General features: G+C 32.6%; 2 protein-coding genes and 2 long non-coding RNA genes across 4 annotated transcripts; 2 read left to right on the plus strand and 2 right to left on the minus strand.

Moving 5' to 3' along the window:
* Nucleotides 1-3,726: 3,726 nt before the first annotated feature.
* Nucleotides 3,727-5,735, minus strand: LOC134237690 (uncharacterized). The gene is made up of 4 exons (XM_062719830.1): nucleotides 5,566-5,735; nucleotides 5,436-5,465; nucleotides 4,706-5,032; nucleotides 3,727-4,576 (listed from the first exon to the last, which is right to left on the minus strand). Exons 1-4 carry the CDS (start codon nucleotides 5,705-5,707, stop codon nucleotides 4,392-4,394), a joined length of 684 nt encoding a protein of 227 aa, XP_062575814.1. The 5' UTR covers nucleotides 5,708-5,735; the 3' UTR covers nucleotides 3,727-4,391.
* Nucleotides 5,736-7,389: 1,654 nt separating this feature from the next.
* On the minus strand, nucleotides 7,390-9,290 carry LOC134237693 (uncharacterized). Its single transcript, XR_009985864.1, has 2 exons — nucleotides 9,061-9,290; nucleotides 7,390-7,459 (listed from the first exon to the last, which is right to left on the minus strand). It is a non-coding gene; the product is annotated as an uncharacterized LOC134237693 (long non-coding RNA).
* Nucleotides 9,291-9,292: 2 nt separating this feature from the next.
* Nucleotides 9,293-10,617, plus strand: LOC134237691 (uncharacterized). The gene is made up of 4 exons (XR_009985862.1): nucleotides 9,293-9,355; nucleotides 9,464-9,481; nucleotides 10,293-10,334; nucleotides 10,541-10,617. It is a non-coding gene; the product is annotated as an uncharacterized LOC134237691 (long non-coding RNA).
* A 2,549-nt stretch (nucleotides 10,618-13,166) lies between these two features.
* Nucleotides 13,167-18,617, plus strand: LOC134237696 (interferon-induced protein 44-like). The gene is made up of 5 exons (XM_062719832.1): nucleotides 13,167-13,305; nucleotides 15,228-15,428; nucleotides 17,019-17,162; nucleotides 17,494-17,671; nucleotides 18,284-18,617. Exons 1-5 carry the CDS (start codon nucleotides 13,267-13,269, stop codon nucleotides 18,577-18,579), a joined length of 858 nt encoding a protein of 285 aa, XP_062575816.1. The 5' UTR covers nucleotides 13,167-13,266; the 3' UTR covers nucleotides 18,580-18,617.
* Nucleotides 18,618-26,310: the final 7,693 nt, after the last annotated feature.

A 26,310-nucleotide genomic window follows, 5' to 3' on the forward strand; every position in this document is an offset into this window, starting at 1 on the left:
ACATGTATAAACTGCATAAGACATCCAGATCAAAGACGCCGTTTTTTCTTCCATTCAAATGATAATAATTCAAATTGTGTTTACGGGTTTTACTGCGTTTTATTTCAAGTTTATTCTGCATAAATTGGCGCACTGTAAAAATACGTACTCGTGCATGTAATTTTTTTTCTTCCAAACTTGCATTTTCTTTCTTTTTCTTTTTGCATTTGATTCAAATCAATAATTATTCAGAAGTATGATTATTATGTTGTTTGTTGTGGTTTTGAAATGTCTTGATCAACTCATGTATTCTCAAATTCTTGACCATTGGAGATGTGCACAAGTCGATAGCCAAGCCAAAAAATCGTAACGACTGCATTGGGGTATATATATCGTTACAATAAGATTAGGTATCTATAAGAAATATGGCGGAATACGGCTATAGTTTGTATGAAGTAAGTCGTACAAAGATGAAAATGTTGCGTTTTTAAAAATTCATGTCAGCTTTAATTACGAAGAATTTCAAGTTCTGTATATCCTTTGTAAATCAAAAAATGATGACTAATTGTTCAGATTTTTTTTATCATAAGAATTTTCTTTGTTAGGAATTGTAAACAGGAAAATTGGATAAAACATCAGTTAAAACTTTAAGGTTTTTGAAGTCTAAGAAAGGTTTTGTAAACCAGAGACGTAGCAACGGGGGGGGGGGGGGGGGGGGCTGGCTCCCCACTTTTCCCCCCAACATTACCTTTACTACGGAAAATATACATGGAAAGGATGGTTCCCCCCACTTTTTACCATTGTATAGTGATATCAAGGAATTGTAGGGAAATAGGATTTTCGAGTTTGGGCTACTTTTTTATTTTTCCCTTAGAGAAAGCGAATTTTTATTTTGAATGTAGCCTAATGGACATCAATGCTTCAGAGCATGTTATGATAAAAGAACTCTGGCAATGATAGCACGAGCGTGGATAGCTTTACCCCCCCCCTTAAATATACTGACACGCAAAAGAAACGCAACATCCTACTTTAGGGGAAAATAATTATGTAAAGTAAAGAATTTTGTATCTTAAAATTATGGATATCTTCAATTTGGTAAACATCGGTATTTTAACGGTTGAACGATTTTCATACCATAACCGGAAGTCAAGTTTGAGTCTGCTTAACAGAAATAAAAAATTCCATGTTTAACAAAACATTTGGCAATATTGTGGAGTTTTAAGGGTTTATACTGTTCATCACAAGTAATGCAGCAATATTTCAAAAAATAAACTCTCCTTTCGTTTCTCGTAACGATGCCAAGGTTTCTTGAAAATGGCTTAAGTACGCATTTACATTGCTCTAGCTGGAAAATTTCAATGTAAAGGTGATGGAGAGTTGCTGATGCAAAAAATCACTACATTACGCCTCAACAGGGTCTTACGTATCATATGCATTAAGGACAGTCCTTGTACCGGAAGTCCAAGAATGGCTTCACTGCACTGCGACCTAATCATCTGAGAAATAGGCATTTAAAAATGGCAAAGAATAATTCCTTCGCTCAGATCTCGACATTGATGAACCTATTGTATCGTAGAAATCAAGCTGCAATTGTTATTTAGGGCAGTCTTGGTCGTTTTACTTGAATGGCAGGGAGAGGGATGTTTTAACGGAGTTTTATGAAGAGACTTACTTTTACGGTTGACGACTGACTTTTACAATTTAAACACATACAAACTCCATATAGTAAAATGTAAAAGTCAGCTGTCAAATGTAAAAGTAAGTCTCTTCATAAAACTCCAACAGTCATATGTTACTTAGTAAAGTAAAAAGATAAACATTAAAGATTTTTATCAAATCTCTGATGTTCTGAAAAGTGAGTTTAGCCTTACTGTATTCATTTTTTAAAATCATTAGAAAAAAATCAAACACTTGTAGATTACTGCTTGTTGCTTTCCTTTTGCGTTTCAGTATACATAAAATACTAAAAAGGCAAAAAATTGTCATTTGCCGGATATACTGGTATTTAACACCCTTCAAATGTTATTTTCATACGCACATGATAAAACAACAGGTTCACAATATTTTGTCAAAATAATAAAATTATCCTTTTCTTTTGCTACTTATGCCTTCTCATGCAACCGTTGACCGATCCAGGATCTATCATCCCGCCATGCGGGAGGTTTAGCTGGAACACCTAATGTCCCAAGTGGACGTCCTCCAATACGTATTCCAGTAGACGGGATCTTTACAAGCGGTGAAGAAAACGGATCGAGGAAAGAAGATTTGGATTTCTTCGACTTCTCATCCCACTCGTGTTGCAATGTTAACAAAAGATTTTTTAAGAACAGCGAATCTTTACATTCATTTTCCCACTCATTTTTAAGGATTGAACGTAAATTTTCAATGTTTGAAAATTGTGTTTCATGTTCGTCTTCGAGAAGTTCCCACACACCCTTCCACTCCTCTTTATGCACGTCCCGGTCAATTACAGCCCAAGTACTCGGATATTTAACAAGTCCAAGCTTCCATTGTGATATAGAATCAACTTCTGCTGGTCCGCCACGTTTCAGAATTTTCTTTTCCACTTTGTAATCTTTGTCTTCTTGAAATTTGCTACTGCTTTTGTCATTACTTTTCTCAACATTAAGACGAGCTCCTCCAAAACACCAACTGGTTATACCTGATCCTCCAGCCTGCAGTGCCTCTTTACAAAGCTTTACCGAGTCTCCTTTGGTCATAGTAGATTCACTTCGACAAACGACAGACCTCATATAGCATCCACCAAAGTGATAAGTTCCCGCAAAGTAATGGGAACCATAGTTTTCAAAAAACTCCCTGCACAGAGTAGACCTATTTTCTCCGGTGAGCTTTTTCTCCAGGCTTTTTAATTCTTCTAAAGCATTGCTTGAGATGAAATGGGGCACATTATCTAGACAGAATGAAGCAACTGGAACAAAAACGGTTTCTTTGATTTCAGTATACCCCTTGTGGGATTCGCCTCTTCTGGTCTCGTCTTCAGTATTCTTGATGGAGTAACTTATGTCCCCAGTAAATGTTCCGATCAGTCCACCAGAGGCAGCTGCACTCAATCCCCAGTGATCCACAACATGATCATGAAAAGCAGATTTCTCTTCATTGAAAAACTCTTCATACATAAAAGTCTCTGCAATTCTAGGGGCCAAAATTTCTACTTTGTCAGGGATCGCGATCAACCGTTTCCTTTGGACAACACGTTTCCAGGCATTTTCCTCGATATTATATCCTCCTAATATCTGGCCAGCAGATATTTTGTTCACTATTTCAAAAGACGACAATTTTTCTCGAAAAGCAATCTCGGTATCTAAAAATTCAGTCTTTGTCAGTTCTTTGTGCAGGTCCCTCTGTCCTGGAGAAGTTTCAAGCTTGATATTCATTTTAACCAGCCTGTCCTCTTCTTCGGTGACTTTTTCGATTTCCTTAAGTAATTCCTTGACATGATTGTCAGTTTTCGCAATCTCCTCCCGCCTTTCCTCTCTGGTTGGTTCAAATATTGCTGGAAAACAGGATAATAAGGCATTTTCTTCCCACCTGTACCTTTTCATGTGATTTAATTGATTGAAGTCTCTTCTTCTGGCATGTTTTAGTTGCTTTCCATTTGTTATACCAATATCTTTGAACCTTTTTAGCCAGAATTCTTGATCTAGACCATTATCAGCCAAAATCTCACTCAAATCATTCTCTCTCATAGCCTCCTTCGTCATTTTTTCTTCATACATTTTTTTCACCTTCACCTTCAGTTTGTTCCAACAGCATTTGATAGAAAATCTTTAAACTGAGCTAATAATTGATTAGGAGATGTGCAGCGGTTATTAAGTTAGGGTTATAATCCATGTATAATCATTAATTTCCTTTTTCACCAGGGATATCCAACAAGATTTATAAAAACGTCGCATTTTTTATTATGTACTTAAACATGTTAAAACATCACAAAAGTAGTCTTATGTTTATCAAAGTGCATTCACTTTCCGGATACAGAGTATTGTGTGAACGAAACACTTGTCTCTCCTTCAAAAATAATTGTTAGTTGGAAAAACCCACCTTTCATTTTCCAAAAAAAAATGATAATAGTAACAACTTTTTTAAAACTCAACTTAACTCTTCTGAATAATTCATTATAACATCTTTTATTTGAAAGTTTCAAACAAATAACTTTTTTCAGATTTTTAATCAAGAACTGTCACTTCCTTATATCAAACATCAGATTACATCAAATAACATGGCTTTCTTAAGACTGTATTCATGCGGTTAAGTCAAAGATAAGAGTTGGTTAACACCACCACCACTTTCTAATACGTTGTAACGTTTAGCATACGTTAAGATGCAATGCCCTGTCTTCTCATGCTTTACTACAGCAACTCAAGCTTAATTCAAGCCATTCTGTCTTAAAAGCTTTAATCGATAAAGGATAGAATTTTCTCTTTAGCTTCTAAGTTGAGGGAGCAGATATAACATTCTTCATCTCCGTAGATAATATTAGTGAAGTCCTGAAAGCAGTCATCTGGATTATGTTTTAGTACTGGCCCAGGAGGGGTTCCCTTCCTGCAGTTGTGGATTACAACAAGCATGTTGTTACAACCTAAGGGGAAAAATATGCTTTGCTCAAAGATAAAAGCTTCAAAATGCAATAAATACGCTCTAGCAGTGTTCGACTTTAACGCGTTTAATACATAAGTAGTATCTATATATAACATGTGTAAAGTCTTGCCTTTTGGTATTATCTTCATAATAGCTGAAATGTCATCCATTAGACGGGACAATGTGAAGCAGAGAATCAGGCAGCTGAACCCTTTCTCTACAGGATCTTCTCCAGCCACCCAAATAGGATCTATCCCCACCAAGTATTTCTCAATGAAAGCAGAGAACGCTTTTCTTGACAAAGCCGTAGAGAACTTGATGTAAATACGTTTCTTGTTAGGTAGCGCACATGTTGGTTGAAATACAAGATCAATCGATTCGCTTTCCTCCTTAACTGAAAATTTGTTTCGAATATCTTTCGATTGTTTTTGTCTTTGATCGCCGCAATTTGTACTTTCTAAAATAAAGACACATAATATCAAAACATTTAAACTTACACATCTTGTTTTTGGAACTAGTACTACTTTGAAAGAAAATAGCAAAATCGAGAGTCATAAAATGAAATGGAGGTTATCCATGCACTAAATTGTAATATCGTTAAAAATACTTTTGTTCTCGAAATACTAGTTCAGAAATGTTCTCAGCGATCTTCGTATCATGGATAATCAAATCAGACGGTGTTTGATCTATATAGTTGGTCTTTACTAAAATGTCGGTTCAGGAATGTGAGTCTCATTAAATAAGGGATTTTGTTTAAAAAATATCTACCCTAGCATATGCTTAATGGCAAACCACTAAACAAACATTAATATTACAAAATTTCATTTTCAACTATAAATACTGAAAACATTTTTATTTACCAAATGTATTTCTGTCGCTTCTACTATAATCTGAAATAGAAGGAAAAAAAGAAATTTATAATGAAGTTTTGCATAAAAAAGAGTATCTATGTAACATACATGTATTAGAAAATAAGAAAATTGAATTTACCTCCTAAAACAAAGCCACTGATCATCCAACATGCTCTGTAGGTGCTGTCTGGAAAACTGACAACTGTAATGTACTTAATTCTCAAATCTTCGTAGTATGGAACGAATTCAAATTCTGCATTATCTCCGACCATTATAACCATGCATGAAATATGAAATGAAATAACATTAAATAAGCAAATGCTTAATACACTGAAAAGCATAGATTAGATATTGAGACACTAAGTTGTTCAAAAAATAAACTGTTCATTCGAGGCAAAATCATATTTTATGTTCGAGTACTCTGTAATTTTTCAAAAGATGAAACAGCGCAACATTTTAATCAGTTCATCGTAGTCTATATATAAATGGAAGATACTTTGTTTATCATATTCTTTATTTGCCTTACAACATCGTTGTCTAGATCATGATTAACATTTTTACCCTCTTAATATATACCAGTATATTTAATTAAGGCGAAAACAACCCAAACTGCTTTAATTTTGTTCTTTTTGATGCAGAAAATATTTACCGTCTTTTTCTGCTTTTGGCAACTGTATGTTACATATTGACTCTATGATGTCAAATTTTTCTTGCTCTGGTGAAATCACAACTTTGCAAAATACGATCCATATGTTATTAAGAGTATCCTGAGCGTTCACACAATGCACATTTAATTTTACATCTGTTCCTTTCTTTTCCAATTTCATATTTTCCAGCATCGAAATTGCGCTATTCTTCCATTTCTGTACGTCTTTTGAGAAAATGATATCCACATCCAATTTTTCTTCATATATGAAAAAATCAAACTATTATTGATTTTATTTACATCTATTTTAGTTTATATCGTCTATTTGGCCTGACGTTTCTATCAAAATATGCTCAATTTAAAGCATTTTCAAAAGAAAAACATGTCTTATCGTCTATACTTTACTCTGAAAAAATTAAATTGTAACCTGGATTGGGACAGTTTACGCTTTGAAAAATGCCAAAAATAATTATATTTAAAAATATCGTATCTTAAAGATTTCCTTTTTTCTTTCTTCTATGATTATATTTTCTTACTTAATTATGTATAAATGAAAAAGGTTATCATAAGGAACATACAAATCTATAAACAGGACATAAACAAAGATCTGCGGAAATTTAAGTTGCGAGGCCAGGTGCCTCAGAGAAGAAAGTTTCCCAACTGACAGGTGACACACGTCATTAGCGTTATTTTCTAATGCATTCTAACACATTCAGTAGGTTTTTTTCATTAATATTCTATAACAATTATTTTGCTATTAGACAGACTTTGCAAAATGAGATACAAGAACATGTTTTATTTCATTATTTACTTTACAGAGGTCAAGGCTGTAACGACTGTATGTTTCTGACACCTTATATTATTTGATGTAAAAATCCGAACATTGTTAAAATTGTAATAGTTTGTTGAAATGAACTTAAAATGAAGTTTGTTCTAAAACCAGCACTCATTTTGATTCAAGACTGACATGGAGACAACATTGAAGCGGATACAGAAATATAGGACATTTCCTGAATTTTCTCAATTCTGGTGGAATTCGTCATACTTTTCTCTTTGGGCAACATAGAGCACAATATTGTGTTTCTGAGATTTTTAAACATTAAATGAATCTGATACTAGTGTGTAAAATATATAAATTTGGTAGATTATCAAGATTATGCTCTTAGTTTTCTGAGACAAAATGTGCTGTAAAATCGATGAAAATAATACATGTACTTAAGTCTGCTGCAAATACAATTCCATTATAATATTTACATATTTTATTTCAGGAAAAAAAATTAAAAATCATTAAATCTATGAACTGTTGTATACGTCTTACCATAGGTAAAAGGCCGAGGTAAAATACTGCCCATATTTTAAGTTGCGCAATATGCTTGGATTAATAAATCTAAATTAAAACAAAAAATATATAAGTCAGTTGCAGATGAATTTAGCATCATAAATCTTAGGAATGGCAAGCAATAACCGAATTTGAACTTTCATTTACAATGATATATATATTGTATATCATACATTGGTTTTGGCAGTGATCATTTTGAGTACCGGTATTTTCGGATTTTAGAATTTTAATGCTTTCATTTTTTTGTTACTTATAATATTGTACCTAAATATTTAGGATGTGTGAATACTGTGATTTTAATGTCATTGTACCAGTCTCAGAGAAGCTGCAGAGCTTGCCAAATGAAAATGAAAAAAAAACTTTTCTAGTTAACGTATATGATGTAATGCAATTTTGGACAGAATTCCTCTTCAAATTTTGTAAAATGTTTGTCACAAAATTAATGTACTATATCTTAGATTACCAGTTGCATTGATGACTTGCTGGTCATAATACATGTATAGTTCTAAACCCTCAGTCCTCATGCACAAGTCAAGGTAAAGTACTTAGTAATGTAGATAGGTATAATTCTAAGGACAAAAATATTGAAGCTTTTTTTCACTATGATGTCTAGACAGGAAATTGTATACATAATGAAATCTTCTCAGGCACTTGAGCGGATACGAGAATGCTAAGTGCATAAAACATAAAACATGCACATGGCTGCATTTTTCAAAAATTACATTTTGTTAATGCATATATAAGTATTCTGGAAAGAAACGGCAGAGAAATAAAATAGCTGGGTTTTTATACTCATATAAAGTCATATTTGTTTCATTTCTCAAACATAAAGACAATTTACTGATCTCGAGGAATACATGTAGCTGAACAGTTTTGTTATATATCTTGCCGTTTCGGATGAAAGACTAAGATAATATCCCATGTCTTTTTCCATATACCGGTATTCACCTTGTTGTCAGGACTTTTGTAGTCAATAACTTAAGACAGACAAATGTGTACTAATGAGTAATGAAATAAGTACTCGTTTGTTATCAATGTAACAAAAACATGTTTAAGATAAATGCATCAAACCCATAGTTAATAATTTGCTGCAAATGTGAATATATCTTAATTATAAACTAGAGGCTCTGTGAGCAATGAGCTCATTAATTGATACCCCCACATCCCATATGAATATAATGGCAGTGTCCATGTTTTGCTCAGGAAAATCCAAAATATATATAAGATCAAAAAGTTAAATAGAAGGTGCACAATGACAATCTGTTATAAAGATTCTGTGAAAGTGTCATTAAATTTCCTTCAGTGGTATGAGAGGAGTTGCGGATAAGAGATGGGTACCCTAAAGCGTAACAGACGGACGGACAGACTTACCGATTACTATATACCCTCCCGCTTTTCAAGCGGGGGGTATAATAAAAAGGTCAAACTGAGAGTAACTAACAGCTGGATGCTCGGCACTAGAAATGACCAAGACAGAATGATCCACTTTTGATAGTGATGGTTTGAGATAAGTACCATTAATGATTTGATTGTCTAAAATTTCTAAGTAGTAAAAAAAGAGAATATCTCTGTTTTTGATTTGAAATAAAATATTCCATTTTTTTTAAATTATTAACTTTATCAATATTTAGTTAACATTTAATACTCACCTACTAAAACACACTTCATATACTTCACATATTCAGAGATCCCACCGGCATTTCTATCATCTTATACGCATGCACGCCATGTTTACGTGTTTAATATATCTTGTCACACGAGCAACGACCATAATAGAATTCAAGGACACTCGAAGGGTAAGTATAATGATTAAAACAATTCATCTGTTTTATTAAGATTTTTTTCGTATAATGTAGCTTTCTTTTCATTCTTTTTACTTATATGCACCATTAATTTTTCGGGGTTTTTTTGCAAGAGAAAAAATGGGAAATGGAGAAAGCCAAGGTGTGTAACTGATGATGTTTTCTAAAATAAAATGTAAGATTATGAAGAAATTACATTGTCGTAAAACAAGATGGAAATTGTCATCAATCAAAAATTCTTCTCTTGTAGCTCTGGAGCAAGAAAAGGGTAATGTATACTATTTATTCATATGTAATGTTTTAACAGGTCCTCGAAGATGAGAAGATCGCAAATCCTTTCTTAAGTGGGTGCAAAATATTCAAATGTGTTGCAGTCTTAATTATAGTTTTGACAATATCATCTTATACGACAATACTCAAGATGGAATCCTAAACAAATACTTTTTTATAACAAAGCTGAACACGACTCGAATAAATCGACATACGCCATTTTCGATATTATCTATAATACATCAACACCAGGGTACTGTAAAATCACATACGGGTATATTTTGGTGGGGTCAAATTTTCGTAGTTTGAGGAAAATTTCTTGGTTCGTGGGGAATTGATTTCGTTGATGAAGAATTAATGAGAACTTATGTATGTAACATTTTACATTTCGTGGTAGACCAGAATCATGGATCTCGTCATACCTCCAAAATCCGTCCTCAATTCAATTTATAAATAATGGACAAACAATTAGTATGAAAAGCGTCAGTCACCATTTGACTCAATGATAAATTTTTATTTGCTGACAAGGTCATTGTATCGACCATAGAACTTACAAAATAATTCTTTAAACCGTGACTGCTGATATTCTTGTTTCGTCAACTTGTTTGTCAATAATTTACATCATTTTTCTGGACATTCCAATCAAATCTTTAAAGTATTTATTTCTTAGAATTCGTGAACTTCTAGCACAAATAAGGTTAATACAGACTTTGAATTTTGATGTTTTATTTGAAAATTGAGTTAGTGATTGTCTTTATTTGTATGCTGAGAAATAAACTGCATAAACATAGTGATTTTATGTTTATCAGATAGAACAAGACAACGTGAAAGAGAAATAAAAAGACTTGAAGGTAAAGGTTTCAAATTGAAAAAAATATATATAAAATACAAATGTATGAATTGTGAACAGATGATTGATCATACAGAATATCCCATTTTTTTTTCAATTAATTTTAACAAATGGTAATTGAAAACATACTCCAGTAGTCTAAATGATTTATAAACAAAGGTACCATGTTAATTTTGTATTCTTGTGAAACTGTCAATATCTTTTCAGATAAACTAGCAAAACAGATAGAGGAAGGTAAATGATTTTTAATTTCATTTAACGGTGTCTAGGAAGTGTATGTTTATATAATATATACATAAATAGCAAAATAATTACACCGTTTCTCTTTTCAATTAACTAATACTAGTACTTTGTGTAGTATTGTAAAACATGCAAAGATATAGTATGATCGTTGAACATAATAGGAGCATTTTTGATGTCAAATAATTTCTTTCACAAACTGTTAATATTGTTTTACGGTCAAAGGCATAAAGCATTTTAAAATATAAATGAATTTTAATTTTGAGGTCCTGCTACATAGAAGGAATTGTCGATTGATAATTTATATTCATTTATTTTTTTAATATATAGAATCTGCAATTCTGTTTATTTGGTGCCGATTATTGCCAGTATGACATTGGAATTTTGTTGTTGTTGCAGATTTGTACTTAACTAATTAAATGACAGGCAATATAATCTTTTATCAACTTCTGTTGTTCATATTTGCGATGGAATTTTTGTTATTAGCTTTGATTCAAGCAAAATTGAATTATTGTCGTTCTGTACAATAATGATTTCTCATATAAAAACTTTATATTAGGTTGTACAGAAATATTTCTTTTGAAACATTTTTAAACTTTATTTTGGGCTTGTTAGTAATAAGGGTTAAAATTACATACAAATTAATCATAGTAGCACATTTAACCAGCAAATGAAATTCTCAAAGATACAGCTCATATTGCTTTGAATATTGAGGAATTTTGTTGGTGAAAGTACATGGATATGTATCGATTGTGCAACATGTGCAAAATTTGCGTTTTTAAAATTCTGGATTTAGTACACTTTTATCATATATTGGTTTTTCTACTGTAACAACAATTAAAGACTTCTAATGATTACACTTTTTAATGGATTTTATGTAAACTTCAAAACTATGTTTAATATTATTAATAGATAGAATACAATGCCACGGAAGGTGTGGAGCTATATTTTAGTTTGTCCTGAATATACGTGTGAAAATGATGATTTTTATGCTAAATGTAAAATGTCATACAAATTATCTCAATGTACATGTATATCAACATATCATTTCATGCATTATTAGATAATGATATTCAATAATAATTAGATATGGAAACTATATTTATTGATGAATGTAGGTAAGTGTTATACAAGATATATGACTGTTTAAAAATAATGAAAATACCCTGCTCTGCCTTTTGTTTATAACTAGAAGTCTGTGAGCCAATGCACGCACAAAAATTATTTATCAAAATAATAACTGAAAATGTATATAGTATTCCTTTTTTCCTTTACATAACCCACAGAAAAAGAGCACGAAGGTAAGATTTTTTTTAAAAATATCTTTAATCAAATTTGTTTGAATGATGTACTGACCTGATAAGAAAAACAATGTAACTTAAGATCTTAAATAGAAACTAAAGCAATTTGGCTACTTGACAGTGAATTATAAAATTTTGACAAAGTATGAATTAAAGTATTTGGCACTTATCAACTCCTGGGTGAATATTGACTTCACTTTTATCGTACTTGGGGATTCTTGGAAAGGGGTATAGTATCGGAATATTTAAATCTTCTTAGATATTCTTCTTTTAAAGCAAGTTTATTAAGTGCAAAGTTTATTAGTAAAGCACAACGTTGCAGGACGATTTAGTTAATTTTAATTTTGGTAAAAAGAAATGTTTTCAGTTATTTTTGTTAGGTTGAAAATATTTTAGGTGGTTATTTGAAAAGTATTACAACTCTTTATTATTTTTATGTTAATTGTTTAACTAAAATAATTAACTGTTATTATATATTTTTATATAATATACTGTATTTGAAATTTTCATTTATATTTTAATTCATTTTGATTTTTAGCCCAAGATCGGGAAAGGGGTAAGTAATCTGAATATAAAACAGATATGAAATAATAATCATTTTATAGATGGTTTTTAAATTTAAAAAAAAAGATTAATTTATTCAATATACTACATATGATTTCAAACCTAGACCTTTTCAACAAATACTAAATTAATATACATGTGTTTACTGTCCAATGAAGTATTTTATAATGTATATGTAATCCAATTTTACCTTAAATGTGATTGAAATAAAAGGAAGGATTCATACTTAGAGTATTCTGATTGTAGGTAAGGAGAGGGAGTAATAAAATAGGATTGGAAATAATTAGATATCTCAAAGAGTATGTAAATTTCATAGAAACTCATTCAAACTTTTACAGATCTCTGGATTCAAAAGCAGGCAGAGGAATACATAGGTAAGTTACAACGCGGTAAACCATTTTGCATTCTTACTTAATTTTGTTTTGCGCGAAAAAATATTTCAAAGTGAAATTAACCAATTAAGTCTGCAAATAAAAATCAAAGATTATGTGCTTTCACAGCCCAGCACATTGAAGAACGGGAGAGAAAAAGTAAGTATGTTTATCTTCGAGATCAGATTGGGGGGGGGGGGAGTTAGTATCAAGGCAATGTTTTAATGAGACTGTTACAATAGTGTATTTTATTGGATTACAAACCATATAATACGTTTGATTTTTACATAAAATGTTTGCTTTTATATGTTTTAGGAGCGGACGAAAACTTGCAGAAATATTTAGGTACCTTTTCTAAAAGATCAATTTGCAAAATCTTTCGCAAAATTAATTTCACGAATCTCCATTTTCGTATAAAACATTTGTTGTTTCAGAGCCACTCAAGAAGCCGTGGAGAATGATCTCGACAGAAGATGGTGATCCGTGGACTCCACAGGTCCGTGTGAAATATTTTATCACATTATATACACACCACGTTAAAAACTTCAATCTGTCAATAGTACATGTACCTATTATTTCTCTGTAGAGAAGTGGACAGGCTTTCACTTGTATGTGAAAGCCTGTCATTTTCTCTACGGATAATAATGTACCTAAACTTGTATATGATTGTGGTTTTTTTCATATATGCTGATAATTACGTTTATTATTAATTTTGAATTCCATAAAGGATATAATGGGGTCTTAACTAATTTTTATCTGTCTAATTTATTTTTTTTTAATTTAAGTTCGATGTTATGGGCAATTTGGAAAGACATTTTGACTTCTATTAGCAAAGTAAATATAATTTAATAGATTTATAAAAGAAGTTGTTTATGATTACAAAATTAGTCCGAAACAAATGGTATGGTTTTATTCACTTATTTCCAAATTCATATGATACAAGTAACAACGGGAACAATGACATGATGTTCATTCCATTTCTTGCAAATTTTAGCATACCGGTATTCTGATTTGTGTTTTATCTTAATCACATATGCAATCGAATTTGTTCTAAATGTAATTAACTAATGCAATTTGGCGTTAAAGGAATAGAAAATGTATTTTAAACCTAGGAAAGTGAATAAACTTGCAATGCAGTGGTGGCTATTATTCTTAAGTCAATGCCAGAATTTCATCGCAATTTCTTACGGCAATGTGTTTAATGTCGGCCAATGCAGGTTGCACAATTATCAAAAGGGCCAATGCAGGTTGCACAACTATCAAAAGGGCCAATACAGGGAATGTGAATCGCTCTTTCTTTATCCTTTTCCCTCTCTCTTTCTATCTATGGTCACTCGGGCATTTCAAGGCTCTTAAGGGCCAATACAGGCATTGGCTGACTCTCTCGCGCTCTCAAGAGAGTCCGTCAATGTCTGCATTATCTAGAGAGTCGGCCAATGCCTACATTGGACCTTGAGAGAGTCAGCCAATGCAGGCATTGGCCGACTGCACATCAGTCAGTCAATTCAGGCATTGGCCAACTGCGCAGTCAGTTAATGCAGGCATAGGCCAACTGCGCAGTCAGTTAATGCAGGCATTGGCCGACTGCACATCAATCTGTCAATGCAGGCATTGGCCGACTTCACATCAGTAAATCAATGCAATATTTTATCACATTATATACACACCACGTCAAAAAGACCGTCAAAAACTTCAATTCATTCAATAGTACATGTACCTTTTATTCTCTGTATGTGAAAGCCTGTCATCTTCTCTAAAGAGAATAATGTACCAATATGATTGTGTTTTCCCTTGTCTGCTGATAATCACGTTTGTTATTATTTTTTTTTTAATTGTGAATGCCTGCATTGACTGAAAGATGCTTGCATTGACTGACTGATGTAGGTTGGCCAATGCCTGCATTGACTGACTGTGCAGTATATTGATAGACATTATAATGCACAATACCTGACAGAGCTGCATATTACTGGTAATCCTGCATTGGGGAATTGGAAAATGTAAATTATCTGCATTCGGATAAAGCTGCAAAAATTTAGTAGCATAGCAACAATGCAGGTAAGGAGATGTAAAATGGAAAAATAATTCTAATGAAAACATCTCCATCTGGAATTTCAGTATTTTACTTTTACTAATTTAACTTTATTTTGCTCAACTTTGAAAAGCAAAATTTTGTCAATTCAAATATGTGCTTCAGCATAGGTTTTTGTAAGGTGATGCACGAGTCATTTATAAACAAAGCTTAAAATGGTAAATGTTCGGTTCATAGAAATATAGTCAGAGCTCTTGAACTGGTTACTAATGCCTTTTTATTTTAGTATATATTTCTAGTTCTTCATAATCTTAAATACTGTATGTTGTACTGTGTTGTTTATGTTATATATTTATTGGTTTTTTTTTTTTCATCATTTTGTTATAAAGTTCAAAGAACAACTCCTGGAAAAAATTGTAAAACTGAAGCCAGCTGCAGAGATCAACTACTTCAATATTTTGCTTCTTGGTCAAGCTGCATCTGGAAAATCGTCTTTTTTCAATACATGTGCCACTGCAATAGAGGATAGTAATAGACTCAAAACCCTCAGTCAGGTTTATCAGAAGGCTTCTAAAAGTGTGACTACATCGGTAAGCAAATATTTTGACAGGAATCAAATAAATAATAAAATTTGAATTAGAAAATGCAAACTATGTGTTTTTATTCGCATTTTCTTGAAAATATATTTAAAATTTACAAATTTTACCTTACATTATATAATATGATTGACTTTAAAGATGAAGTCTGAAGAATAATCGAGGGTAAAAACGCGTTACATTGAGAATTTAGATCTTCTATACATTTTTGTGAGCATTTTCAATTAGTCATTGCCTGATTTTCAGAACCTGAGGATTGGAGTACCTGAATTAATGTTGAATACATGTATAAAGATACTGTAACCCAACTTTTATTCACGACGACTTTATTTCGCGATTTACCGAGGATAAACTAGTTTGTGACGATTTATTTTCGCTATCAAGCCTATTTTAGCTCTGTTGTTTATAGGCTCATAGACCTTAAGGACCAGTTCGCGGCGATAAATATTCGCGATGACGAAGCTCTCGCGAACATCGCGAAAATTTCTCGCACGCGCATAAAAGTTGGTTTACAGTATGCGACTTAAAACTGAACAAGACTCATATAAATAAGGCATACGCCATTTTCGATATTATTATCTACTAAATCAGCACCGGGATATATCCTTCACATTCGTAACATATGGCTGCTTTATTGTCATATATTTCCATTTCTAATTTTAACTGTTTGAAAGTTTAGGGAATTTATTTCTCGATAATTCTGTCGAAATGTAAATTAGGCAGGTCGATAAGTCAGCAGCTAAGGAGGCATAATATGCATGCAAATCTCGTGCCTTTGTGTTTGATGTCAGTGTGCGAGAACTATTGAAATTGGTGTGGAAGTCCTCGTGTAATTTAAATCAATTAGTCTACATTTTTAATGTCTAAGTCTACAGTTTTATTTCACAATGAAATGGAAATATAAGGAATCACTGTCTAGTTTTAAATGACATCAACAATAGTGGAAACATTAATTTTAGCAAACCGGCTTCGTCTGTTATGCAAATTTGTGTTGTTGATTTGTATATTGTAAATGTATGTGAGCTTGGAATGGCGACTCGCGCTCGTGCTTGTTACTTCAGTATCTTACATTACCTTTGTTAACATTTTATTGCAGATAAATGTACATGTATTTGTGTTTATGTGTAAATTGTACTGACGTATGTAACTGTTGAACTTCTAATAATTTATTGTATTTTACTCTCCTGTATTAGAAGAGTTACTTTTTTGTTATTACCGAGTGCTGTGTATCTTTTTACTCTTTTGTCTAGATGTCAGTGTTACATCTCCCTGACAATTGTACCAATGTACATCGGTGATGGCCGATTACACTAAACACTAACCAATTGAGCGTTTATAAATAGGGGACCTCAGATATAGCGAGTAAACCATCGAAAATGGCGGATATATTCCTTTTACGAATCATGTTCAGCTTCAAAGTAGCCTTTGTAGACTATGTTGTTAATTCTAGATCTTATTATATCCTTAAAGTTGATAATTTTATAGCTACTAGTATATGGTACATCTGACCAAAATTAACTCTTTGTAATGAAATATTCTCTGTATAAGCTTGATGAATACAAACATTTTCCTGTGATGCTTTAGCTGGAAGTTTTCCCGCTTCATACTAGAGACGGACAGATTCTACCACTTCGGTTGTTTGATTGTAGGGGACTCAATGTAGAACACGGTGTACCCACGGAAGACATTATGCTGATTGTTCAGGGACACGTACGTAACGGATATGAGGTATATATCTGGCTACAGTTCCTTGCATATTGCTAACATATTAATTGTGTTTTTTATTATCCCTCGGTATATGTGAATTTACATATTTTTGCATAAACACAGGATCGACAAATCCCCTAAATTAAAGTTTGTAATACTTACAATGTATAGAGTCGTTTTACAGTTTCAAAGTTCTGTGTTCTTTCTTGAATTTATATAGTTCTGAGCTGAGAGCTGGAGAAAAAATGACTAAACATGATGAGACTCTTCAATGTTAGAGACAATATTTATAATTAAAGTGTATAAAATTATTGATGAAAACATATCAAATAGTTTTAAAATTAATTTTCAGATTAATCCAGAAGTTTCCATCAAGAAGGAAAACCCCAAATATAGAGAACATGCGGGGCTTAAGGACCGCATGCATTGTGTGGTGTATGTCACTAACGCTGAGAATCCAACAGAACAACTGACCGATCCGAAAACGGAGGAACAGCTTAGATATGTCCGGGAATCGATCACCTCTGACCGTGAGACCAATAAAATAGCTTTATTTCATATACATATCGATTGATTGATCGATTGTATGTTGTTTTATAGTTACCTTTCGTTTTAGAATTTTTATAAAGAGACATCAATATGTACCAGTGAAGGGCATCAATTTATAGACCTAAATTTACTTATGGGTCATTGAGCAGTGAGGGGTCTGTATCGTGCCTTACGCTTGTCGTGACAGAAACCTGGAGTTTTAACGTCCACTTCAATTAAAGGACCCGCAACTTTCACCTAATTCAAAGAGCCAGGCGATCAGCAAAATTGCAACCCAATTTTTCTTGACTTCTTCAGTCGCAGTCGGGGTTCGAACCTATCCAATACATATTGAGATAACAGAAATTAAATGACATTACACTTGAAATTGAAAAAAGAGGTCTATGGGCCAAATCACTCACTTGAGCACCTTTATCAGATAAAATCAGAGAAGTACAATGTTCTGAAAAGTTTGAATATAAAAGTGTCTAATTGTGTGTTTTAAATGAGCTAAGTAATTAAGTTTAATTCAATTTCGCAGACATGATTGCATTAATTGGTAATGCATTCTGGCAGTCACTGTTTCAATGTTTTTATTTCCATTTTACTTGCAGATGTCCCACAAGTAGTCCTCTTCAATAAGATCGACAAACTCCGTATTTCCAACAGAGATGATTTGGGTGATGTTTTTAGAAGTCAGAGCGTGAGAGATGCATGTTATAAGGCGGCAGAATACATGCAGATTCCACTGATGAATGTTCTACCCATGTCCAACTACCACGAGGAAAATCTGCCAACTCTGGTGAAAAATATTTTGGCGCTCTTTTATTTATTGACCATGATGCAGAGAGCAAACGATTTTGTAGCAAACAGTGCTAGAGGGAATGTTCCAGAGGACTTTTATGATTAAATGTATACTGTTAATAATTATTTCTTCTGAGGGGATTTGTGTCATTTGACAAACCAAATATGTAATATAAAGGATGACTGCACTTAACGCCGGTTTTTGGGTCTTTTTCAATCTCTGTTGTCACATTTATTTTTGTTTTTATTTTGTCAGAATCATTTGTGTTAGAGTTTGGTCTATTTAAGAAATAAGGTAATTTTTGATTTCGGGATATAAAAGACGTCACACACAATAAACGAAGGGCTTGTGATGAAAATCGTGGACAAGTAAACATCACTATTTATAGCTGAAAGATGTTTTAAAATGATACCTTATTACTTATATTTACATTTGTGACTTATTCATACTTTATATTTACCTGATTGTGACTTTAAGCGTGTGAAATGCGTTATTTTTCAAACTCAACGGCAAGTATGTAATCCACTGAACGCGCGTCGACCCTTTATGACGTCACTGAGAAATTACGTCAAACGATTATCCATACGCACATCTATGACCTCTTGACCCCGTACCTGTATTCATACAGTTATAGATACGCATTCCTTTTGGTAGTGTTATATAAAGGAAAACATTTGCAAATGTAAATATTTCCAAATGAAATGCAATGTCATAAAGGTTATAAACTGCGTTGCAATAAAATAATTCGTTGTTTCCTTACCCCACCTCTCTGCAAATATCGGGAAATCAGATTTATCTGCCCTTGAATGAAGATAAGATTTATAAATATGCATAAGAGGTGGAGCTAATATTGTTATGAGTTGTCTAAAATTAGAATAGTTAGTGTATTTATATTTAGTGCTCTCTCTCTCTCTCTCTCTCTCTCTCTCTCTCTCTCTCTCTCTCTCTCGTCATATGTTTGTCACTTTTATCTTTTAAGTTTTCAAATAAAGTATATAACTAATAACAAATAATACCGGCCGGTAAAAGTAGTCATTCTTATTGATAATCAAAAGCATTGGCTGATGTCAACAATTTGCGTGTTCGAGCTCAGACTAATGCACAGTACAGAATCAATTATATTCAGATCCGGGATCGAGACCCGCAAACAGCAGTAAGACTAATTTTATTTTTCCTTTTTATAAAAAAGAAAGAAAAACATCACACTTACTTTTTTTTTTTTTTTTAAAAATAGTTTCTTTTATAATTACTTTTCCGTATAAATTAGCGAGCTGGGGAATTTCAATTTTATTTACTGGATCTTACTTTAGATGTTCATATTAAACAATGGTTCAAAACATATACATATAAATGAATCTTTTTCTTCATATGAAGACTATGAACATGTAGAGACATATAATGCACTCAAAAATATATATTTACATTTGCAAATGTTTTCCTTTATATAACACTACTGAAAGGAATGCGTATCTACAACTGTATAAATACAGGTACGGGGTCAAGAGGTCATAGATGTGCTTATGGATAAACGTTCGACGTAATTTCTCAGTGACGTCATAAAGGGTCGACGCGCGTTCAGTGGATCACATAGGCCGTTGGGTTTGAAAAATAATGCATTTCACATGTTAAAAGTCACAATCAGGCAAATTTAAAGTATGAATTAGTCACAAATGGAAATATAAGTAATAAGGTATCATTTTAAAACATCTATCGGGCTATAAATACGGGTCGGTACGAGATTAAATTCAACATAAAGCCCTTCGGGCTTTATGGAATTTAATCTCGTGACCGACCCGTATTTATATCCCGATAGATGTTTAAAAATGATACCTTATTTCTTAAATATTTACATCCACTGAATATTTTCTTCTTTATTTCTTAAGAAAACCCATTGCGTTCATCACTGCATAAACTACATTAGGCACATCACCTGTACAGATTTCTTTATCAGTGGCCGTTCCATCAATGAAACGTACAAAGACGTTCGCATTATTAACACAATAATTAATATTTTTGATCCTAATTAAAATGGTAATTTAAACAGATATAAATATAAACAATAAAATGTCTTTCTTTGTTTGTTATTACTGGAATGAACGGTCGCAGCTATTGCAGAAAAATTCACATAACCCGCTTACGCGGGTTATGTATTTTTTCTGCAACAGCTGCTTCCGTTCATTCCAGTAACAACAAACAAAGAAAGCATTTTATTGTTTAAATAAAGATAGTAAAATGAAATGATTTTGAGATAAATATAAGAATAATCTTATAGATATCCAAGAGAAAAAAGAATAGCCCGTGCTCGATGGGAATGAATTGAAACAGATATCTGATATGGACAATCACTATCGCCCAACAGAATGCGTGTTTCCTTACACGTCACGTGATGGAATTTAAGTATTCGCAGAGTTACCTGGGTATAGAAATCGCGTGGTTAATTAATATTATTCAACAGGTAACAACGTGGTCAAAATGGCCTGTTTACTATAGAGAAAGTGAACACACGAGAAACAGTTTATTCTCTTTTTAACCATGAGCGCATGTTTGTCTATTGATCTCCTTTTGATATGAGGTAATTTATATAAATATACAACTACCATAAAAAGGAGAACAATAGACAAACATGCGCTGACTATGCATTAAGCCTGTAAAAAGCTGGACATACTCATTATCCTATGGAGATTCCAGAATATGCGATGACCCCTCCCTACAAAAACGACTTCGAACTTTGTTAATACGAACTTTTAATTAACGTAATTACACAAAGTTGCAGTTAAGAAATTTACCATTTCTACCATTAAAAATAAAATGCCCATCTTTAAAATTGATTATGTCGCAATTTTTGAGTTTCTTTAAGTGCAGTCATCCTTTATTAAAAAGCAATTAGCATTATTTCTTTAGGTATTTATTTGTTAATCGATTGTCGTAAGAAGACGTGAATTTGATTTCATTAAAGACGTCACACAATTTATGTGCTATTTACATCACCTTTTCTCATCCTATATTTGCTGTATTCATGTAGATCTTAAGACGTCACACCTAATTGATGTGCTAATTATCACACTACAGCTCATCTTGTAAAACTCTAATGCTCAATTTTATCTTGCCATTTAATTTCATATAATCAAATATATCAAATAGTTATCAAGTTCAAAAATATATGTCTTGGATAGAATTTAAAACAAGGATGTAAGAGAATGCACGTGGTTAATAATTCTGGAAATATTTGTCAGAGACTCTTTGTATCTCGTGGCATGCCTGGGGCCATACAGGGAGGTCAAAAGTTATATGACCGCCATGGAAGTTAACTAAACCAAGTGTAGATCTATATATATCTTTAACAGAATTTTTTAAGAAATCAGAGACAAATTCCCTGATCTACAAACAAAAGTTAGCTGAAGAAAAAATGGTATAAAAATCATACAGTCGAGATCTACACAGATGGTTCAAAAGACAACAATAAAGTTGCGTCAGCTACTGTAATGAATTAAAAATAATGTATTAAACATATGAATATCTACTGAGTTTCAACAAGGACTGGAGAAGACATCTTATATATAAGGAGTCCTATAGTGATACATACAGCTGTAAGTACTGCAGACTATTACGAGTGTGGAGGTCGTTCAGAAAAAAATGGTCATGCATCTCTATCAATGGCGAAATGATATCTAGTCATTCCTTGATATCTCAAAAGTGCATATATAATTGGCTGCTACATGTACCTATGTACACCTGTAAACAACCTGCATGGCTGTTTTAGAATTCGTGAATTCATTCACATAAGATTTTCTTTTGAAAAGTTCATAAAATTCAGCAAATGGGGCATGGCGCGTCAAAGTCGTATCACCTCCATGAAACATATTAAATTATAATCATGATACAGTAATGTCAAGTCAGATTGATGCAAAGGATCAAATCGACCGCAAACAGAATTTAATTTTGCATTTCAAAAAGCAATTTCACAATTTTAAAAACATCCATGCAAACAAAGCACAAGATATTCAAAGCTGAAATAGTGATCATTTTTATTTCAGACTGTCTTCAGAGCAAACTAAATAAATAATTTCTTTAAAAATTAAAAGTTTGGTGCATTTACTCATCAGATTCATCGATGTTATGAAGTCAATGATAAGAATTTGTTGAACATGTTGAAATCAAAATGAATTTTTGGGCCTCGCCGCCTCTCAAGATGAACCACGTGTTGATACCCCGGATCATTGTCGCGTGATAATATCCATGGTTTCTACACACTTGGTGCTGCAAGGTGCGTTGCAAAATGTAAAATAAAATTATATATCCTTGTCATTCGCAGCTGTTACATAAGCATATTCAAAACAATTTTTACTACTTGGACAACTTTTCAAATTTTATTCACTAACGCATTAAATATCACGTCATTATTATCCGGAAAATCATGACAATTCCCTTTCGTATCTTAAACACTCCCAGGCTGAGGATTCCTTATTGTAAACTCTTTTTATTTAAGGAATGAATTAAATAGCAACCCAAATTATACTAAATATATACATGTAACCTGGGTTGGGGCAGTTTTTTTTATCCAATCAAATGACGCGTTACAACCAAAATTAAATTATTTAACTATAAATCATCAATTATCTGATAAGAAATGATTAAGAAATTGAAACATGATAACAACAATCAATATTTAGTACTATAAAGCAAGTTTTTAAAATATTTTACTCATGATTTTATATATGAAAAATCAATCAAGAATTATTTTAAGTTCAAAAAAAAGTTTCATTTCCCCATGTGCACTTTCTAGCACAACCAGTCCACAAATAGATCGCTGCTGCGGTCGATATCATATAAAGTTCACTTAGTATACTATCAAATTCCTCTATCAGTACTTTTAGTACTTTGATGGCATGTCCTTCGGAACTCGCAACGCAGTTTCTTCGTAGGAAGGCAATCAAGGAAAACCGAATGTTAAATACACAGAGAAAATTCGATTTTTATGAGTGTAAACAAAATAGACCAAGCTGATGGTTCTAAAGTAAGTCTTTAAATCAGGTAAGATTTTCTTGGAAATGAATTTGCTATCAAGAAATCTTCATATTCCACTGGGCCTGATATTTTATCAGAAATGTCCTTGCTCAAAATATTTACCACAAGCCTCTGAATGCATGCATATCACATGGCCAGGAGGGTGACTGACCTAACAGAATATATTCGTCGAAAGGTGACAGGAAAGGCCTGTTGTGTTATGTCACCCGATATCGAAAAATTAGCAGTCTTTATGAAAGAGCATTAAAATCAGCATTGAGTCTTTTACTTTACAAATACAGAAGAGTATTCTTGATTAAGCTCATGTTTGTTTAGTGTTTACAAACTTTTTGTTTAATTTCCTTGTGTTAGTGAACATTTGCTAGGCCTACTGACAGTGCAGAGGCGTAATTACAAACTTAAAGTGGGGGGGGGGGTTCAACTCTAGAAATTCTTTCACAAGCAAAAAAAAAAAAGGCTTCAGGTTTTAATGAGGGGGCACCAGCATATAAGTACCTAAGTTTTGAATAAATATTAGTCATATTAGTCATATCACACTTTGAATGGTGGGGCCTTAGGCCGTAGCCCCTGGAAGCTCCTGAGTTTTTGTGTAATTTAATAGTAAAACCGGAAACAAAAAAGTGGCATTGGTTAGATATGTATCAAAGTATGGCATTAAATTAATAATATTAATCATATCTTATACTCTAAAAATTTTAAGGGTGTGCGTCCCTCACGCCCCCTTAAATCAGCTATCCAAATTGATATCTAATCCCTGTCTAATATAAGCTGAATGAAAGGATTTCAAATAATGTTTTTAAAGTAATGTTTGACATTCATTACAGGTATACCAAAATCAGAATCCCCAATACTGCAGCTATCTTGTAGAAATTACTTATTTTGATGAGATTTGGATTTCAGACTAGAATTATGTACATATATGTAAAAATAAAAGAGTGCTAATCAGTCTAGTCGAACCCTCAAACGGGGGTATACCCTCAAACGAGGGTTTTCCTTCCCTTGATGCAACGTGCGAAAGCGGAAGTGGATTTCAAGAACGATAACTCTTCTACACCCTTGTTTTCAATTAAAAACAATATTAAAAATGTTTTTGTTTTTATTTACCTCATTTCTGAAGCACAAAAGTTTGTTTACAGGACAGAGGAAATTCAGACGAGCACACAATAAAGTGTCGAAAAATAATAACATGTTAATCATGTTAATTACACAAGATTTGTAATACCGGGGAAGGGAATTATATGTAGTTCAACCTTTAACATACCTTTGACTTTGTATGTTTATTTATCCGTTTTATTAAATTATGAATTAAAAAATCTAGTTGTATCAAGCATGGGGGTCAAGGCACAGAATACGCTAACTTTGAGAGAGAAAAAGTCTCAATTTTTGCAATACTAAACGTATACTTTTTCACAATACAATCTCTTTAAACATCTTTAATCTATCGAATTTGAGTACATACAGAGCTACGAAATAATCCATCACTTTGCACTAGCATATTTTGTGGACCACATGTTTTTCCGTGAAAACGGCACTTTTTTTTAGTGTCTGTGCATATGCGTACCCCCGTTTGAGGGTACGGTTTTCCTACTTCGGTTTACCCCCATTTGAGGGTTCGACTAGACTGCTAATGAATCAGCAAAATAAAATAATTCAAAATCCGGAGGTTTGACAAAACTTACTTTGTTACTATGTGTTAAACAAGAAAAGGGATACAGCAAATAAATAATGACTTTCAGATGTCACCACAAGGGGCAGCTTGTGATTCTCATTTAATAAGGGCCCCACAAAGATTTGTGGGTGCCCTATAGTAATCACTCTGTCTGTCCGTCCGACTGTCCGTCCATCTGTCTGTCGGTCTGTCATTCTTCCGTCCACAAATTTTCTGTTTTTTCCTTATAACTTTTTTTATGGTGGTCCAATTAAGTTCAAATTTGGTATGGTAGTTCAGTAGGCAAAAAGACACATTTTGATGCTAAGTTTGTTTCTCTATGTCCTCTGGTTTGGAGCTGGGGTGGTGGGGTAGATTCCTTAACTTTATATAAGAATGAATTGGCAAAGAGAGATAACTTCTGAAAATGTTCCCATTGTAAACTGAATACTGCAATGAATGAGTCCCTTGGGATTAATAAGCTTTCCTCCTGAATAAAATCCAATGCATTATCTTTATCTGTCACATTTAGATTAATTACCACTCCTGTCTACAAATGAAGATTGTTTTGAAGTTAAGTCCATTTAAGTGGATTGAAGTATAAATGTTTTTACTTTATTTTTGTTGAAATACCCTACACAGTGAGTTCTGATTTCATTGAATTCTTAAAACAAGAAATAAATTAAAGAAGATATATATTTTTTTATTTTTATTTTTTTTTTCTTGCTTCATGTAAAGTCAAGAATATTATTGATTTTTAAGGTAGTAGGATAAAAACATCATTCTATCATTACTGAAAAAGTTCTTATTATAAATTCAGAAGAAAATGATGAGAGAGTTACAATTAATCTCTTGGGATTAATTATCTAGTCTGCTGCAGAAAATTTAGAAGGCTTATCTTTATCAGTCACTTTAAGATTAAAGAAAACCTTTGTCTGCAACTGCTGTTTGTTTTGAAGTTAAGGTCAATCCTTCATGATATGTATTTGCATTCATTGAAGGCTGGCAATTTATATAACACAAGCTTCATTATTGTTCAGATATACATTCATTGTTGAGATCTTCTTTACTGCCTTATGTAAATACAAGGATATTATTAACAGGTTTCTGGATATTCAGGACTTATCTTGAAATTTTAAGCTTATACAGTTGCTGTTTCTTAT

Source organism: Saccostrea cucullata, unplaced genomic scaffold (genome assembly GCF_032062105.1).
Source record: "Saccostrea cucullata isolate Sc308-1 unplaced genomic scaffold, CSIRO_AGI_Scuc_v1 ctg731, whole genome shotgun sequence".
Classification (NCBI taxonomy): Eukaryota; Metazoa; Mollusca; class Bivalvia; order Ostreida; family Ostreidae; genus Saccostrea; species Saccostrea cuccullata.

Excerpts from the sequence above, each read along its gene's own strand:
- LOC134237690 (XM_062719830.1), bottom strand. The coding sequence starts at position 5,707 with ATGGTTATAATGGTCGGAGATAATGCAGAATTTGAATTCGTTCCATAC. Across the intron at positions 5,033-5,435 it reads AAGCGACAGAAATACATTTG|AAAGTACAAATTGCGGCGAT; the intron begins GTAAATAAAAAT and ends TCTTTATTTTAG. Across the intron at positions 4,577-4,705 it reads TATGAAGATAATACCAAAAG|GTTGTAACAACATGCTTGTT; the intron begins GCAAGACTTTAC and ends TTTTCCCCTTAG.
- LOC134237696 (XM_062719832.1), top strand. The coding sequence starts at position 13,267 with ATGATCTCGACAGAAGATGGTGATCCGTGGACTCCACAG. Across the intron at positions 17,163-17,493 it reads ACGTACGTAACGGATATGAG|ATTAATCCAGAAGTTTCCAT; the intron begins GTATATATCTGG and ends ATTAATTTTCAG. Across the intron at positions 17,672-18,283 it reads GGAATCGATCACCTCTGACC|ATGTCCCACAAGTAGTCCTC; the intron begins GTGAGACCAATA and ends TTTTACTTGCAG.